The sequence below is a fragment of the Macrobrachium rosenbergii genome, chromosome 17, assembly GCF_040412425.1.
Source record: "Macrobrachium rosenbergii isolate ZJJX-2024 chromosome 17, ASM4041242v1, whole genome shotgun sequence".
Taxonomy (NCBI): Eukaryota; Metazoa; Arthropoda; class Malacostraca; order Decapoda; family Palaemonidae; genus Macrobrachium; species Macrobrachium rosenbergii.
The window spans coordinates 8,413,897-8,432,338 of NC_089757.1; the positions used below are offsets into that span (position 1 = coordinate 8,413,897).

At 35.4% G+C, this 18,442-nt stretch overlaps 3 protein-coding genes across 4 annotated transcripts; all 3 read left to right on the forward strand.

The window, feature by feature from the left end:
- Positions 1-1,193: 1,193 nt before the first annotated feature.
- LOC136847708 (uncharacterized) lies at positions 1,194-4,858 on the forward strand. The gene is made up of 2 exons (XM_067119563.1): positions 1,194-1,322; positions 2,856-4,858. Exon 2 carries the CDS (start codon positions 2,862-2,864, stop codon positions 3,840-3,842), a length of 981 nt encoding a protein of 326 aa, XP_066975664.1. The 5' UTR covers positions 1,194-1,322; positions 2,856-2,861; the 3' UTR covers positions 3,843-4,858.
- A 3,346-nt stretch (positions 4,859-8,204) lies between these two features.
- LOC136847709 (uncharacterized) lies at positions 8,205-11,158 on the forward strand. The gene is made up of 2 exons (XM_067119565.1): positions 8,205-8,322; positions 9,258-11,158. Exon 2 carries the CDS (start codon positions 9,265-9,267, stop codon positions 10,213-10,215), a length of 951 nt encoding a protein of 316 aa, XP_066975666.1. The 5' UTR covers positions 8,205-8,322; positions 9,258-9,264; the 3' UTR covers positions 10,216-11,158.
- A 2,663-nt stretch (positions 11,159-13,821) lies between these two features.
- On the forward strand, positions 13,822-15,760 carry LOC136847710 (uncharacterized). 2 transcript variants are annotated; one of them, XM_067119567.1, is made up of 3 exons: positions 13,822-13,957; positions 14,475-14,534; positions 14,675-15,760. In XM_067119567.1, the coding sequence occupies exon 3, from the start codon at positions 14,675-14,677 to the stop codon at positions 15,593-15,595; it is 921 nt and encodes a 306-aa protein (XP_066975668.1). In that variant the 5' UTR covers positions 13,822-13,957; positions 14,475-14,534; the 3' UTR covers positions 15,596-15,760. The 2 variants fall into 2 exon arrangements, with proteins under 2 accessions (XP_066975668.1, XP_066975667.1); XM_067119566.1 differs by having other exon boundaries at positions 13,834-13,974.
- The last annotated feature ends 2,682 nt before the right edge of the window (positions 15,761-18,442 follow it).

Genomic DNA, 18,442 nt, shown 5'->3' on the forward strand with positions numbered 1-18,442 from the left:
TTCTGAAATGGATTAACAATAACACGAAACCCCCATGGAAAAGACACTCTTAAAATGAGCTAAAAAGTCCCCCACGAATTAGAGACCTTTGCTATCCTGCTTCCCTTTTTTTTTTTTTTTTTACTTTTTATTGAAAGGATTAAACTTACATTTGATATGAATCTAACCAGTCGATCAGGTAGGGAGAGGAATCTGATGGCAAAAAAATGTCAAGGGGATTACCCCGAGGGATGGAAAGGACATGAAAATAGGCAAAGTTTGGGGAATAAACAAGGTCTTCTCAAATCCGGCCTAGATTAAGGCTTTGCGACTGTTTACAAGGGATCGTTGTGACTTTAATTCAAATTCTGCTTATTCAGAAATTGTATTGTTTAAGATGTCGTCTCTGCAGTTTGTGTTTTGTTTTCTAAAAGATAAATTTAGCCCAGTTTCTGTTATTTACCAATCCATTTCTTGTAAAACGTTTTGAAAAATTTCTCCGAAGTAGACAGAAGTGGAAAGATGATTTGACTAGCTTATGCACTTTGGTTTGTGATTTAAAGATTATTGAAATGGAAATTCCTCTGATTCAGTGTCGTGATTTATTTTCGTTTTCGATTGGCCGATTTATTTCTTTTAAAACATGTTCATTATATATATATATATATATATATATATATATATATATATATATATATATATATATATATATATATATATATATATATATATATATACAGTATATATATATACTGTCTCTTTGTGCGTGTGTATATGTGTGTGGGATTTCCTGCAAACACCAAAGAGTAAATAAATCACAAAATAATATTTTAACACTTTTAAAACAATTCTTAAAAAAGAAATTCTCATTGTTATTTCATAGTATCAAGAACCATCTTTCCTTCGAAAATCATTTTTACATCATGCAGATGAGGTCCGTAACAGATTGCTATCAATATCAAATTCCATACAAAGATGCGACGATAGATGCGATATTCACGAGGAACTCAGTAGTCATTCTTTGAGTACCCCCTATAATGTAGCTGTAATTGTTTTTGATGCTAGACGAAATTGGCATTATACAGCTCGGGCTCTTATCATAAAGCCTTGTTTAAAAACTTTTGATTACCGAGGTTTCCTATCACTGCAGAACTGCCAGATGCTGTTAACGGTCAAATTGCCCGTTTCTTGCTATAACTGCCGACGAGTAGACCGAAGAAGAAAAACAAAATAAGGCAAAAGTTTATTTGAGCTCCGGTCCAGTTGGGCTCTGGGTTATCCAACGACGACGGAGTAGTATCTCGAAGTGTTTCTGGTTATACGAAGGTGTTGTGGTGTAGCAGGTAAGTGTATTTTGGATTAATTTATTCCGTACAATGGTTCTTAGTTTTTTATTGTTACAACAGGACATCGGTATGCCGTTGTTTAACCTCTGCCGATTTATAGTTGGTCTATGATATGATGGATGGACTTATTTTATCAATGGTTTACAGAGGCTCCCATATTGGCCACCTCTTGGTCTATCAGACATCGGCCTACAATCTGTCCATCCAGCGGGTCCCTTTTATTTTGTCAACTGGTGTATAAAATTTCTTTATTTGGTTTTCAAACGACACTTTCATTCCAACACATCATATCCATCATTTACCATCATTTGAGTTTTAGAAATATCTTATAATAAAGAACATTCTTCTGTCCATGTTTCACAGCATTTCATAAAAACTTTATTCGTGTAAATATGATGGGTGATTTTTTTCTTGCGGTAAGGACTGTTCGGTCGTATTTGGTGGTAATGACCCACCCTATTTCAAGCAAGGAAACTTCCTTAACGCATTATGTTGAGTTCACATCGGGCGGAAAGATAAACATGTTTACTTAATTACCTTAATGTTGAGATTTTTAAGTTGAATAATAGGTGCTTGTTCTTGTACATAATACATCTAGTTTGATATCTAAGAAAATGGGTAAATAAACTTTGAAGAAACTGGCATTAATTTACTCGCTGGCCTTCTCGAGATGAATAATTGAGCCGACCTCCCCCAAACTTAGCAAAACAGTTTATATACGAAACGCTTCACTGAATTCGTATCACCCTTTCCTTCTAAGCCATACGAATTGGCTTGCACGGTTGGAAAAAGCAAAACTTCCCTCCAGTTCTGTCGCGACAGATAATGCCTCTAGAGTCGGTGTTAATTATTTCTCAAACTGGAAATACTTCTGTGTATGTTTTTTTTTTTTTTATCTAACTAGTTTTCTTTAACAAGCAATCGTTGCTCTGGTCACGCTAAAATACTCTTGCTGTCATAACAGCTGGAAGGTATCTACTTGTTTTTATTGTAGTTTTATGAAAGTCATCGGACTGCTCTGTAGGCCATAAAGAAACTATACAAATCAGAATCCTATTTTTATTTCAAGTTTCGTGAGGAGCTTCTAAATTTTGATTTTCTGTAACCACATTATTATGGTAATTCGCTAGACTTGAAGTATCTTTTTATCCGATATAATGTCTCCCTTATTTTCAGGCACAATTATTGGGAATTTAAATGCTGACATTCACGAAAGAATTGGTGGAACATAATTCAGTTCGTTATTTTATTATAACTCTGGAAGCGTTATTTATTTCCTTTTACACAGAGCAGTTTTAATTTTTCTTCAGTTTTTATTCATATGGCAACAGCACAGCAAGAAGTGACAAAATTTAAGTACCCTCACCTGAGTACTTCCCTCAGCCACCAAATATCATATAGGAATAAGATCGATAAGCATTAAACAATAAAAATATGCTTAGTATGATGTTAGTCTATAATACAACTCATTTATTGACTATTCCAACTATTGCCAATGGTATGAATCCCAAATTCCTTTCTGTGTTACAGATATCGATGGAAAACCTGGAAGACCTGGAGAACCCGTTACTCGAGAACTATGAGAACTCGTCACCAGCGACCTTCCTTAGAGCCATGAGATTCTCGTTGCTCCAATTTTGCAATATTCACAGCCCCGTGATACTGAAGCTCCAGCTGCCGAACGCTCATGAAACCTACCTTCCTATGACCCTGCAATGGGGTCTCCACAATGAAGTTAGTGTGAATGATTTATTTGTCACCGATTTTTCAGACGTACATGGAACTTTTGATGATGCTGATGGTATTCATAAGCCTAAAGTCTTTGTCATTTACGGGGGAGAACTGGATGGGAAAACTGCTCTGTTGCATTACCTCTCTTACCAGTGGCTGATAGACCATGCTAGTGATGTCAAAAAGATCAAAGATTTTGATCTAGTTATGATAATTGATTCATGTGAAGTAGAAACTCTGAACTCGCCTGAGGTGTTATCTTTGTTAGAAGTAAAGCTACCTCTGTTCTACATGCCTGAGTCCATGGTTTTCGGAGATATCAAAAATGAGCTGAAAAATCTGAAAATACTGTGGCTGTTTGACGACTTCGAAGATATCACGGATGGCGCAAAGGCGATCATGAACGACGCCATCACGAGCTTTCCTGCGTCTCAAGTTGTGATAGTAAGTCACTGGAATCAAGAAGTAGCCATCAGACACATGGTGGAGTCGTCACAGGTCAAATATGTACCTCTAAACATGACGTCCTTGACTAGCCAAACCTGGAGGCGTATGGTACCAAAGATGATTGCCACCAAAACCTACGATCCTCAGTTCAATGAGTCACTTAGTTCGAGGTTTATTCGTTTCTTTAGGGACATGATAGACGATGAAGACAACTTAAGGCCAGAGACCCTTGGTCATACCATTGAAGCCTGGTTGATGGCAATGTATCCCATTGTGGCCAAGTGTGAAAAAGCAGTGATAGGGCGTGGGAGGAGTAACCATGCGTTGTCACATTTGTAATTATTTTCCAAATGTTAGAGAACTGTTGAAGGAAATTTTTGATTGTGGGGGGCGGGGGGTGAGAAATGCATCGTCATTAAAACTTTGACACATATCGTTACTTATATGTAAGAGCATCTAAATTCTTTTAATTTTGCAAGCACATAAATTAGACTTCATTGAAAACCATTTCCCTCAACTGATTTCAAGAAGCTGTTTGAAACCTGTTCAGTCTATTAATAGAAAACGTGTCTCTTCAGACTCTCATAAATGTTTTAACATTTTTATAGTGCTAGTGTTTTAGTAGTTAACAGAGCTACTTTGTACTTTGATGTTTAATAGAACTGAAGGCGCTGAAATTATCCCGCTGTCAGGTACTCTCGAAGCTGAGTAGAGGCCAGTCTCTCTTTTTGGTATCAAGTTAGGACAATTATTTTTTATTACTACTAAAGTGGTTTTGATTTTAGTGTTGTTTTGGATAAACTGAATATTATGATACTGAATACTTTTACGATAATCCCTTTGTATAAGGCTCAAGTGGGTGGTCACACTTTTCTATGTAAAATAGAAAAGAATTGTGATGGAATATCTTATTACTGAATTATATACCTAGAAAATCGGTAAATGTTACCTGTTAGTAATTCTTATGCTTTGTGTAACTTTATAAAGTGAGTGTAAACCAGTAACTTCAAGATTCTTAAATACTGCCTGTAGGCTTTTAAATGCTTTGCTGCATGACTAACTTGCAAAGGGATTCATAATTTTAATTTTTCTGTTAAGCAGGAATTCATTAGTTCAGATTTTGTTTTAATGTTCAACCAGTACGAAACTGTTTATCAGTATACAAGGCTCGTACATCATATCCTCTATGGGGATTTATTCCAAATCTATGATTTATAAATTATTGTAATGTCGTATAAATGCATTTGTCTGGCGTAGTAGTGTATTTTTTTACTTTTGTCATTTCCTGTAATTATTAAGATAATCTACCAGACGTGATCACTTTCATCTTTCAGAAATAAATTTTAGAATGAAAATTGTTTGTGTAATTTCTCTATGTACTTTGCTCAGTTTTAGATTTAATCAACTTTTACTGTTATTCAGCGACGCAGAATACTGAAGCTTCATATGAAATCAGTCTCTAATTTTAAGTTTCATCTCCTGTCAAACTAGATTCAGGGGTCTTTACTCTAACATTTATATAAATTTATTGCAAGGAACACACGACCTCTGAATTTCTCATTTAACGCACAATTTGGGACCTTTCCACCGGGAGCTCCGAAATCCAAAATTGAATGAAGGAATTCTCTCTTCTAGGCTGACATCAAACAATTTGTTTATGAATTGTCTGTAAACCGGTTAGGAATACTAGCAGAGAGAGAGAGATGGGCAATTTCGTATCCTTTTTTGAGGTTTCGGGTGACTTAAAAGTAGGGAACTGGAGCTGATTTGTTGATAGGCAAGACTTGACAGTTCCTCTTGCTTTAGATTTAAGCTGACCTCTTGCTAGTACAGGCTTGGTCTTAGAGCAGTCAATAATTGTTAGTAATGATTGTTTTCGGGCAAAAAAGGAGGCTGTTTGACAATTTCATCGGAATTTATGCACCTTTTCCCTTTAAAATCAATCAAATTCGTTTTGGGTTACAATTAAACGCTGAACTTTTGAAATGGTGAATGTTGAAGACGGCGTCATAGCAACTGTTATAATTCTAAATGTTTTACGAGAAAGCCAAAATAACAAGTCTATGAAGTAGTCTGAAAGTGGGTCATAAACTTGAGACTAAAATTAGCACAGGAAAACCACATATTCGCCTGGCTCCGCTTAAGCCGGACCTCTAGTGAAGGATTTCGATATGGCCACGGCTGGAAATAATTGTTCAGAGCCACTCGCGGTGTTGGAGGTAAGGAAACCTGGATAAGTGGTGCAATTCAGCAAAGTCCACGTTCAGCAAGACTAATTTATTGTGTAACTTTCATACCGGGTTATACAGTAACTGTCTGTCGAAAGGAATGGAATGGTAATGCGAGCCACGTTTTTATAAAGGTCAACTCCCTTCCGTTGACTCAGACCCAAACAGCTTTCTACGAAATAACGAGTTTGTAACACATTTTTTAATTCTAAGCAAGCGGTATTATATCAAAGCCTCATTAAGTCCTGCAAAGTAAAAACGATGGAAGTGTCTTGTCTGTAAAAATTAAGACGGATATTCAGCAAAATTTATCGTATCATGTAGCGTATAAGAATTGAACTTACTTTAGCCAACAAAACAGAATCGCATTAGACCGAATCTGGATCTTTTTTCCCTGTCGTTTGTTATTTGTTTAATGAGATTTAAAATAAAAAGCAACAATGGTTCAGGTCAGTTGAGTATTGTTGCTAGTGGTTTACAAGCCACATGTCGTTGTTGGAATAAACTTATCGCCCATATTGGGAACTGTTTCCCTATTCTTCTTAACTGAGACTCGACACATGCATAACAAACATATGAGTGGATATAATACAAATAAACCATTAATTCATTAAATTTCAGTTAGAAAAATCACTGGAAAGTTTTAAAAATCCATTAAATATTTGTATATATTAAAGCATTACCTAAATAAAAAACTAAAAGCTTATTAAGGAGGATCCCCCTCCTCTCTCTCTCTCTCTCTCTCTCTCTCTCTCTCTCTCTCTCTTCACGGAGGTTAAGCGACGAACCAACTGTATCATGCCATATCTGTCAAAATCAAGATCCATATGACGATCAGCTTAGGACCGTCATCATTTACGGATGCAACGGTACCGGAAAATCTGCCTTACTTCATTATCTCCATTACCAGTGTTAACGTTAAAAGATGAAGCAGAAGACACAAAGAACAATAAAATATCCAGTTTTGTTCTGTACATACAAACTAAGAGCATGGAATCCCCAAACCCAATAGGTCTGCTTGAGGAAAAACTCATCTTGGATTGCTTCCCAAAGACCGTGTCCGAGGTAGAAGTAAGTAGGGGCCTGAAGAAGGACGTTTAACGGCTGACTGACGTCTGCGGTGGACACGACGAGATCAGCTGCCTCATATGCAACTTACTGACGAATTACTTCCAAGGAGGACCCCGTTTAGATTAGTGAAGATGACTACTTTTATTCAAAATGAGATATGTCATAGAACCATCTATTTTTGTAACCAGAATAACTGACTTGTTTCGGGTTTTTTTCGTGGTTGCAGAACATTAAGCTTCTATTTTATCTAGGATAATTTTCCAACATATCTGTGGAAGATTACTGGACAAGAAACCTGTCAGAAGCCCATTTATTACTGGTGATATTCATTCCTTAAGTATCCGGAAATAATCAAATACTGCCTATTCTGTACGCCACATTTGGAAAATAATCATTCAGATTTCAGATTGAATGATGAGTATTCTGTGATATATTGTACTTATTGGCAGATCAGATGTGATGTTAAATTTTATCATTGTTGGTTTATGAAGCTGGCCTTATTTTCTCCTTCATCATCCCTTAATACATCGTTTTAAGTAGTTACTCTTCACATTCCTTTGCTCTGAGAAGTAATTTTGTCGTAATAGTCCTTAGACTCCGATCCCAGTAACTGAAGACTTAAGGAATCTTTCGCCTATATTGTGCTATGTATACTTGACCGACTTTACAGATGCTTTTGTAGTAACTTCCATAATCACGTTCCTACGAAATAAGCTGATAACGAGCATAAAAGAGAAGAGTCAGTTGTGAACAGCGATTAACAGATCAAAGAAGAGAGTATAATATAATTGAGTAAAAATGACAAATAACATTTGATAGATAATAGACGAAACAAAAATATAGACAAATAATACTAAAAAAAGACTGAGCGCGTGTTTCTAGAGGCAAATTTAATCTTTAACATTAAATGAGTCACTCCTTTATGAAATACTAAATTAAGATTACCGTGATCACTGGATGATTCAATTCACAATCAAAACATACTTAAGATGATTTTATCCAAATGCTTCATGATACAAAGAGAATAATAAAAACGAGAACAGTGTCACATGAAAATTAGGAAACTGTGATTAGCAAATGTGATCAAATAAAAATCAGCAGAACTTAAAGCTGTTCCCTGACGAAAGGTAGATGTTGTACGTAAACTTGCGGAGAGGCGACTTTCAAGTGTTTACCAGATATTGTACAAAAAAAGAAGTCTTTTAAGCTCGAGTTAAACTCGAATTATTATGTATATAACAAATATTACTGTAAAAATTATTGTGTAAATGAAAATTGCGATGTTTGTAAATAAACCTTATTGAATAAAAAAATAAAAAAAATTGACGACCGAACATTCCAGTTTGAACAATCAAACGATAACGGCCAGTTTGCCTGTTTAACACTAAAGTATTGGGAATAGACAAAGAAAGAAAGCACGAGACGTTCCAGAAGAATATTTTGAGACCTCATACGTATTGGTCCTGTTTAAACAAAAAGGGGCAGCTAAATATTTCAAGTGCGTTCAGAAAAGTCCTTATGTAAGTGTTGGCACAGTTGAGTGTGCAGAAAGCTTTTAGTCATTCCGTGAATTATCTACCTTTGATTTACTTTGTTTTTGGGACTTGGCTAAATGTGAATCGTGATGTGGGATAGTAACTTTATTAACAGACTCTATTTACAAATAAAAAAACAGCTTCATTTGCGTTAGCAGCTTTTGTCTAATAATCGATGACTATCAGGTCATTCTTGATATATTACATACTTTGGTCACGTATATCGAAATTTAATAATTATATTGTAGTTCGTTACGAACATTCCTTGTAGTTTCTTTTCACAAAATGGCCCTTATCAATCTAATTTGGTATCACCTAGGTTACGTCATCTTTTTTTTTAAACCAAAGATATCTACCCCTAGTGTCTTTTCTTTAGCGGAAAGTTTTCATCCAAAGAGTTCACAATATTACAAATATCATTTGACGTCCTGTTTATTCAGTTGTAATATTCATTTGACTGTCTAATGACTTTATATACATTAATATTTTAGTTAGGTATTTTCCTGACTTTCATACAGCAATGGAATGAATAAATTTAATTAATGGATTATATGCTCTCCTACTCGCATGGAAATATCTACTTTAACCTTGTATGCATAACTATTCAAAGCACACGGGTGTTCTTATGTTAAACATTGATTGGACATATCCATACATGATAATATGCAAATACATTAACCATGGTGAAGCGTTGTTTAGCTGAATTACAGTGAATGATGTGATTTTGGTCACATTTTAACTAAAACGCATTCTTTTAAGATAAATTGTGGAGGTTACTGGGCGATAGAGGGGCCACTTTGTACAGTACTTTGAGATTCCAATGAATGACTCCATTCAGATACTTTTAAGATTGTGGTAGCCCTGAGTTAATTCCCTTTTCTCTACAAGAAAGCCTTATCAAAGTTGTTGATCTTTTTCAGCCTAACGATGGAGAACGTGTTGCTCAGGAAGATTGAGGATTTGTCACCGGAGACCTGTCTCAGTGCAATGCGGCTTTCTTTGCTAAAATTTTCCAAGATTCACAGCACAGAGGTTCTGGGTGCTCAGTTGCCAAACGCTCACGAAACCTACCTCCCGTTACCCTTGGCGTGGGGTCTCCAAGATGAAGTTCATGTCAATGATTTATTTGTCACCGATTTTTATGCCGCTCATGGAACGTACGATCATGCCGACGGTATACATAAACCCAATGTCTTTGTCATTTACGGGGTTGAAGGGTTTGGTAAAACTGCTCTGGTGAATTACCTCATGTACCAGTGGCTGATAGACGAAGCCAACGATGTCAAAAAGATCAAGGACTTCGACTTCGCCATACTCGTAGAAGTAGATAGAGGGGATTCTTTTGAAGTTTTACCCCTGTTAGAATCAAAACTTGTTCTCTCCTACTTTCCCAATTGCGTGCATTTCGATATCTGCAATTATTTGCGCTATAAAAAGTTCCTGTGGCTAATTGACGGGTTCGAACACGCTACAAGTAGCACGAAGAAGTCCATTGGAAAAGCCATTGAGCTTTTCCCGCTGTCCCAGTTTGTAATAACAAGTCATTGGACACAAGTTATGACCATCAGGAACATGATGAATCTGTCACAGGTCAAGTTTGTACCTCTGAGCCTAATGCCTCTGACTAGCAACACCTGGAAGCGTATGGTACCCAAGATGATGGCCACCAAAACCTACGATCCTCGATACATTGAAGTGCTCAGCTCAATGTTCATCTCTGATGAGGAGAGTTTGATTGAAAATATGCAGCGAGTGAGGCCAAAGACACTTGGCGAATGCATCAATTCTTGGTTATGGCTAAATTTTCCCTCTACAGCGAAAGCTAAAGTAATACCTTGTGGCCGCGGACGGAGCAATAGGTTAGGTACTTTTAGTTAGTGTTTATTCGTTGTTTCGAAACAGTGTTATCGCGGCTGAAGGATGAGTTGTAGTGCAGTGCCTTTTTTTTTATACATATAACTCACTTAAATGTGGATGCATTTATCTAATCTGTTTAACCATTTATGAAATCAGATTTTGAAATTTAAACGATGGAGAATTTGGAAACCATATGCGATTGGTTTGATTTAAGATAAACGGTAATTCGCTTTTTTTCTTAAACTGTTAATTTTTTACTTTTATGTTAGTAAAGGTCAGCATAAAGTATTATCAGAAATGTAGGTATCTGAAGACTCGAATGCATAAATGCTTGAATATATTAAGCTATTGTTTTTGGTGTCGATATGCTTAATGAAAAGACGTTCCTCTTGAAATTGATTGCACAATGTCTTCAGCTCTTCGTGTGAATTTGATTGCTTCATGTAGAAAATTCCTGATTGTTCATAAAGTTTACTTAGCTTCCACATTTAGCATGGTAGTAACTAGCAGTAACACTTAAGTTGGTAAAGAAGGCACTGCTAATCTGTTGGAAATAACTATGCAATTGTGATTCTACGCTAGGTGGTATTTTAATTTTGCTGTATAACTTCACAAGACCACGTTATTTTTTCATTGTTTCTTATAGATTTCTTCTATAAATCCCAGTGTCTTGGTTGAAGGATTCTCCAGTCATTTGTAGTTGCCTGTCAAGACATTCTTTTAGTGTGATGAGTAATTAACTTAGAGTTATCTTCTTGCCTGGCAAGATCTTAGGCATTTAGAAAAAAATTAGCGTTAACAGATTTGACATCTGGTATCCACAAAATTTTAATCAGTTCATAGTAAGGTAAACAGTTCCAGTAGCATGTATGTTTTTCTTATATTGTAAAGTTACTAGATAACTTTTGTCTGATTTGCTATTTTTGCTAGGCTGTAACATTTTGGCAATACACTTAAGAATGGATAACAATGTTTTAATACTTCCTCATAACTGTTTACGCTATTTTGAATTACTTCGTTTTGCTATCGTTCAATACAACACTTGAACGTGAATTAGTGCTGAAAGGTATCTACTGATACCATTTTTACATATAAAAAAGGTCAGCTTGTATTCGCTCTTTTGGTGCATTGCTAGTAAGAGGTACATTACAGTGAAGAAACAGGAGCCTGTTGTCTCTCTTACGTATTATTCATATGTATAAAATACCTCTTTGCGTTTTCCTTCACGGGCAGTATTGTTATCTTAAGAATCTAAAATACACATTGTATCAATACATGATTTAATGTATGACTACACATATGTTCACAAAAACCATAGATGACGGGCCGTTTTAAAAGAGGCAAATAAGGGTCGGTGAAAATTGTGCGTAATATTTTGTAGGCTTGCTTGCACGACTGGCTCTCCACCCATGTATAAATAGCCATAGATATATATAAATTAAAGACTCTGGTAAAAATAAGGTGGTAAATCGAGTAAATAGCCTTAGGAAGAGTCTGAGGATCCCAAGGTCTCAATAGAAAGTGATGAAACCGAAAAATGTCAAGTTGACAGAAACCTTCGTAAAGGACTTAGATTTTACAGTATAATGCATAAAGTTGATTGAGGCTTGCGTAAAAGATGCTGTGTTACAATACATAAAGTAAACTTATAAAGATTTTTCATTAAGTACTGTGGTACCACAATACCTAAATTTAGACAAGTGATAGAGGCTTTCAGGAATGACTGATATATTACAGTGCATAAAGCTCAGGTGATAAAGGCCTTTATCAAGAACAGCTCTGTCATAATATATATATATATATATATATATATATATATATATATATATATATATATACATATATATATATATATATACAGTATAAACACGTTAAAAGAAGAAGAAGAAGATTATATATATATATATATATATATATATATATATATATATATATATATATATATATATATATATATATATATATATAAAGTTATAAAGTTCGGTTGATGGAGGTTATCGTCAAGGAAAATGCTGACAAAGTAGAGATAATTTATAAATCGAATACATTTCCGCGTTCGACGTAATCCTCATGATGTCCTACAGAAAAGAATAGGGAAAAATGAGAATATGACAAACTTTTCTTATTATTTGTCAGATAAGATAGTATGGTTGTGCCAGTTAGTAATAATGTTTACCCTCACCTTCCTTACCACTCTCAGGTAGAAACTGAAAATAAATTACAGCCATCTGGCCAATTTCCCTAATTTAAGAGCTCTGATTGTAACAGTCTATACGAGAGGGAAATATAAGCTTTTTCAACCTCGGATAAAAGTTAGGCGTGCATTCATTTTTCTCTTAAAATTACACAATTCAAGAGGGAGGAAAATGAAGTGAATGAAAAAAATGAGAGAGAGAGAGAGAGAGAGAGAGAGAGAGAGAGAGAGAGAGAGAGAGAGAGAGAGAGAGAGAGAGAGATCTGTAGTTACAGAAGGGGCACTCCAATACCCGACGGTGGGAGAGAAAATCAATTTGATCTTCTCTGAGAAAGCAAGAAAGGCAAGGATTACTCCCAAAACTCGGATGCACTGGTGATTTCAGTGCGTCTTAGGTACTTATCTTTTAGTTTATTAAGCAACATGAAATTAAGCTCTTGCACAGTGCGGCATTATATATATATATATATATATATATATATATATATATATATATATATATATATATATATATATATATATATATATATATATTAAGCCAAAAATATCGTTTAATATGAAATTCGCTCTGCCTCGATACTAACTTTGACCGTGGAACCATCTTAATGGCTCATTGGTTGTTTCTAAACCAGGCAACGGTTCGTTGCTAATGGTGACGAAGCATTTGTCAATTACAATTACCCTTGAGCGTATCTTAATCCAGAGGTAAAGTGAATTGTATTATAAATGATATTTGTGGCTTAATATTTGAGTGTAGTCAAGTCTCGTGTATAAGTGACAAAAGTGTCTATATATTTACATATATATATATATATATATATATATATATATATATATATATATATATATATATATATATATATATATATATATACTTTTGAATACCACGAGGTTTCAGTATTTGTCATATAATCATTACGACTATAATTTATGGATTATAATTCATAACATCATTAGATACAGGAAGCCAGGCCACATATATTAAACATCATAAACTCTATTAGTATATTACCTTATTCTTTTATTTTTTTCATTGGAGAGGTGGCGCTAGATGGATAGTATCTTTAAGTTCTTTGCTTAATGCATATATGTTAAGCATACAATTATATATATATATATATATATATATATATATATATATATATATATATATATATATATATATATATATATATATATATATATATATATATATATAGAGAGAGAGAGAGAGAGAGAGAGAGAGAGAGAGAGAGAGAGAGAGAGAGAGAGAGAGAGAGAGAGAAATTAATTCCTAAACAACCACAAGGGGAAACAATTATGTAATCATTTAGAAAATAGCTCCTTGCTAGATCGGTGGTGACTGTTATCACGAAACTTAAAACTACCATTAACTGATCGTTATTCACGACATACGTAGGCAGTCACTACAGCAGAATTCTCGTTTCTACTTGGGAAGGGTTAAACTTTCTTTCCTCTTGGAACCCAAGACTTGGGAGCACGAGAAGACAAAGGATCGAAAAACTGTAGTGTCTAAGTTGGTGTTTCAGATCCTGCAAATTAGTTCTATTCGTATTCAGTATCTTTCAGGTTGGTGCTCTGTTCTGGTGAGTACTTATTATTCCTTTTTATTTCGATTACCTTTCCATTGGTTAATATTACTAGAAGTAATTACAACAGGTGGTGTTTTTGAAAAGATTTTCCCATTACCTTGATGCTTCAAGTTGTTTAAATCGCTTTTGTTCAGGCTGTGATGCATCAAACTTAGCTTTAAGTGTTTTTTGCATGAATTCACCTATTTTTAAGGGTCTAGTCCTTTCCTTTTCTCAATTTTAAGGCCTGTTCACTAGTGTTTTAGCTGACTCAATGTTTTCTAATTGAAAATGTTTTCTTATTTCTTATATTCTTATAATTCACAATGACTGCTTTTTTTAATGTTTAAACATCAGGCATAAGTTCCAGCAGGGCAAAGCAGAATAGTAAACCAGGTGATATTTATCAGACTGCATTTCATTTAGTAATGTTATTCCATTTCGTTGTTTTCCTAACCGATTTTTCTTAGTTCGTTTTCCTCTGACTAAATTTCAAACTAATCTCCTGTTTTCAGGAAGGGAGTCAAATTACTGTGCTCTGAGGATATTTCCATTTGGTCATCAAAGTACTAAAGGTAAATACTCTATAGTTAATGATTTTCAAGTATTTCTGCATCATACTTCACCCCATCCAGCCCATAGGAAATCCCCTCCTAACGTATTAAGATTAGCGTTAAAACAACAGTGAGGTTAAACTTAATGATTTACTCAACAGATGTCTATGGAAAACGTGCTGTTCGACCACTTGAACAACCCATCTTTTACCACTTGTTTGGAGGCGATGCGCCCCTCACTGGTCAACTTCTCGAAGATTCACAGCAAACACATATTAAAAAAACAAGTGGCAAACGCGTACGAAACCTACATGCCCGTGTTCCTGGAATGGGGCGATTCTTACACAGTCAGTGTCAACGACCTCTTCGCCACCGATTTTACAGAGTATTATGGTGCTTACGACGCCACCACCAATCTCCATCAGCCGAGGGTTTTCGTCATTTTCGGAGTGGAAGGTTCGGGGAAATCTGCTTTGACCAATTACCTTCATTACCAGTGGATATTCCAAGAAGCAAAAGATGTCAAAAACATCGATGATTTCCACTTAGCGACTGTTTTCGAAGCTGGCAAGGTGAAGGGAATTTCTGACCTTCCCAGGCTTTCTACGGTGCTTAATTTGGCATATTTCCCTAAGAACAAACACATTGACCAAATCAAGAATAGTCTGGTGGAATCGAAGGTTCTTTGGCTAGTGGACGGTTTCGAGGGGGCTTCAGAAATTGTGCAAAAAATCGTCAGAGATTTGATCTTGAAGTTTCCTTCGTCCCAGGTCGTGATTACCAGCTGTTGGTCGGGGATATCGGTGATGGATGCGTTGTTCTTGGAATTAGAGTATGCGATCCCGACTGTTACGATGAGACTCTTGCCGCTCGCTGGCAATTCTTGGAAGTCGATGGTCCCGAAGCTGATTGCCGCTAAGACCCGGAGGTCGGAAATCATCGAAGAAGCGAGTTCGCGGTTCATAGCTAGTGTTGATGAAATTTCTCTGCCATGTGAACTGTTTCCTTACGACCTTGCCGTGTCGGTTCAGGAATGGTTGGAAGAAGAGTACGATTTTCTTAAAGGAGAAAGTGTGTACTAAACTTTTATTTTTTGGATGTTTAGCATATTATTGTAGCAATTCTTTACAACTTTTATGACTTAAGTTTGAAGTAAAAAACTTGTGCCTTTTATGTCAGGCCCTGAAAAGCTCTTTTGTAAATGCTTCTTATTTTAAATTAGAGTGCAAATTACACCTAAAATCGTATAGACTTTTTACTTTACCAGTTCCTGTAGTTCCATGTTTGAAATTTATGAATGACGAGAAAGAGCATTTTATGCTATACTTCCAGTTTCACAATCGTGGGTAACCATATCAATGAAACGAATTACGCATGTGTCAAAATGGAAAAGAAAGAGTAAAAGAAATAGCTAATTAGATGAGCTAAAAGATGAGTAAAGGCATGTAAATTGAACATCCCTCATTCTTTTCCTAATGTTTTCAATATTTATTGCTATTTGTAATTTTTTTTTGAGTAAGCGTAACGAGGCAGTAAAATGATTAGTGTATGTGAAAAAGCTGATTAAGAGATAGAGAAAAATAGGAGAAAAAATAAAAGCAATAAATGAACTAACTTGACAAATAACTGTGAATGGTATAGGAAGGAAGAAACAAACCAAAATACATCACGGGACATAACTATCGACGCAAAAACAAACATACCCAAAGACACATCACCCTGGATCTGCGACCTAGATTAGATACTGAAATAAACCCAGACATACAACATTCAAAGCTAATGAGCTTACGTCTGGGTGCAGTTACCACCATGCTCGTTTATTTATAGCGATATTTGATGAATTTCATCAACGTAAACTCAGCATAGGACGGTTTAGGCTTACGCTTTGCTTTGTTATTAGTTTGGATGAGAAGAGTTCGGGGTATCGTGAGACTAAATACAGACATCAGCAGTTTCTAAGCCAAGGTCAGTACACTATCATACTCGTGTAATATTGTTAAATCCTGGTTTTATCTTGTGAAATCATTAAGAATTTCCATATATTTTTCGCACCACAATAATTAGCATACTAGCGTGTACCATTAATGGGGTTTATCTTATGACATTTTGAGGTATTTTCTTATGCCTAGTAGCTTTACATCTTAGGCAGTTTTAAAATATTTTGCTTTACGATGAATGTTTCTGTAAGTGATTTTCATTTTTCCGTTAAATGATTAAGATTGATGATTTATTTTCTCGTCGGACTGAGCTTCAATTCTTAACGGCCTACTTGGTGATAAATTACAGTAACTGGCTTATTTAATCTTAAAAGCATAAGAGAAAATTTTTCAACTCTGGCCACAATGCATTAAAATTAACACCTTTGGCCACAGTCTCGAAATTCTTGCTTTGAGGTAAATGAAATTCCCATAATTAGTGCAGAAGTTAATTATATTGTAAATACACCACTCGATATACGATAGGGAAACTAATCGATTTAACTGAATTACCAGCGCGAAATAGAGTCTTTGATGCTACTTTGGCTTGTTATCTACGCGTCACCTACTCCGAGGTGCTAGTACTAAACATGGCGGAAACTCGATGGGACGTCGTATTTAGTACTAGCCCCTCGGGGATCAAAGTATTATAGACACCCATTTCCATATTGTATAGTCGACAAATTATATTACTAAATGATACCTTTGATCCCCGAGGGGCTAGTACTAAACACGGCGTCCCATGAGCTTCCGCCATGTTTAGTACTAGCACTTCGGAGGTGACGCGTAGATAACAACCTAAAGTAGCAACGAGTATCCCCCTGATATAGTACGTCGGTAGATCTTCGTTTTTCCTTGTTCTTTCATTTTGAAAGACGAGACCTTCTGTTAACTGCTGTCAGTTGGCAGTTAACCACTGCAGTTAAGGCACGGAAAGTCTGCGCTCTGAGGAAGTCTCTCGTGTTCTGGTGAGATCTGAAACTGACTTTAATCTGCAAGATGGCCAGATACCTTGGCATGCATCCAAGAAGCCTCTCTCGACCGCCCCCGATTCTCTTTGTGGGTTAATGCTCTGAAAGTTAATGAATTGCAGGGTTATATTTCTTATTTTCGTCGAGGAATTTACCCTTGGAGGTAGGAAGTTTCTTGTATAAATATAGATATACACGTGTGTGTGTATATATATATATATATATATATATATATATATATATAATATATATATATATATACTGTATATATATATATATATATATATATATATATATTATATATATATATATATATATATATATATATATATATATATATATATATATATATATATATATATATATATATATATATATATATATATATATATAAGGAAACTGTTCAAAATACACGACGTCTGATATTAGTTTTGTACAGCTGTATTTTTCTCAGAAAAGCAGTATAATAGCACTTTTACAGGATATGAGATAGAATTTCATCCTTGGAGCTGGTTATTAAGTAAATTGATATTTTCAGATACGAGTATATCTGATAAGTAAAATGCACCACATTTAGTTGCAAGCAGTCGTTTTCAAAGCTGGGTGTTAGCCGGAAATAAGACAACAGAGTCCCAAAGTGCAATAAAACAATGAAGACAATTCCCCTTTGATAACCACCTCACCTCAGTATGCATTGCAAGGCGTTCAAACTCTCTCCATTTTCTCTGCAGAATTCACGGAGGAGGCGATCTCAAAGAGAATTTGATTTAATATGGTTAACCACTTTTATCACAACACTAGGGGCATCATGCAGACGTCCGCCAATTGCTTTGCAACTAAGTGTTGACGGTGTATCACACAGTGTATGCGAAATACTTCGGGGACAGCTTTTTCAAGAGTGTAATAAAGCCTTTGTATCTGCCAGTCATGGATGGTGCACCATCAGTAGCACATGCAATTATATTTTTGAGTGGAATTTTGC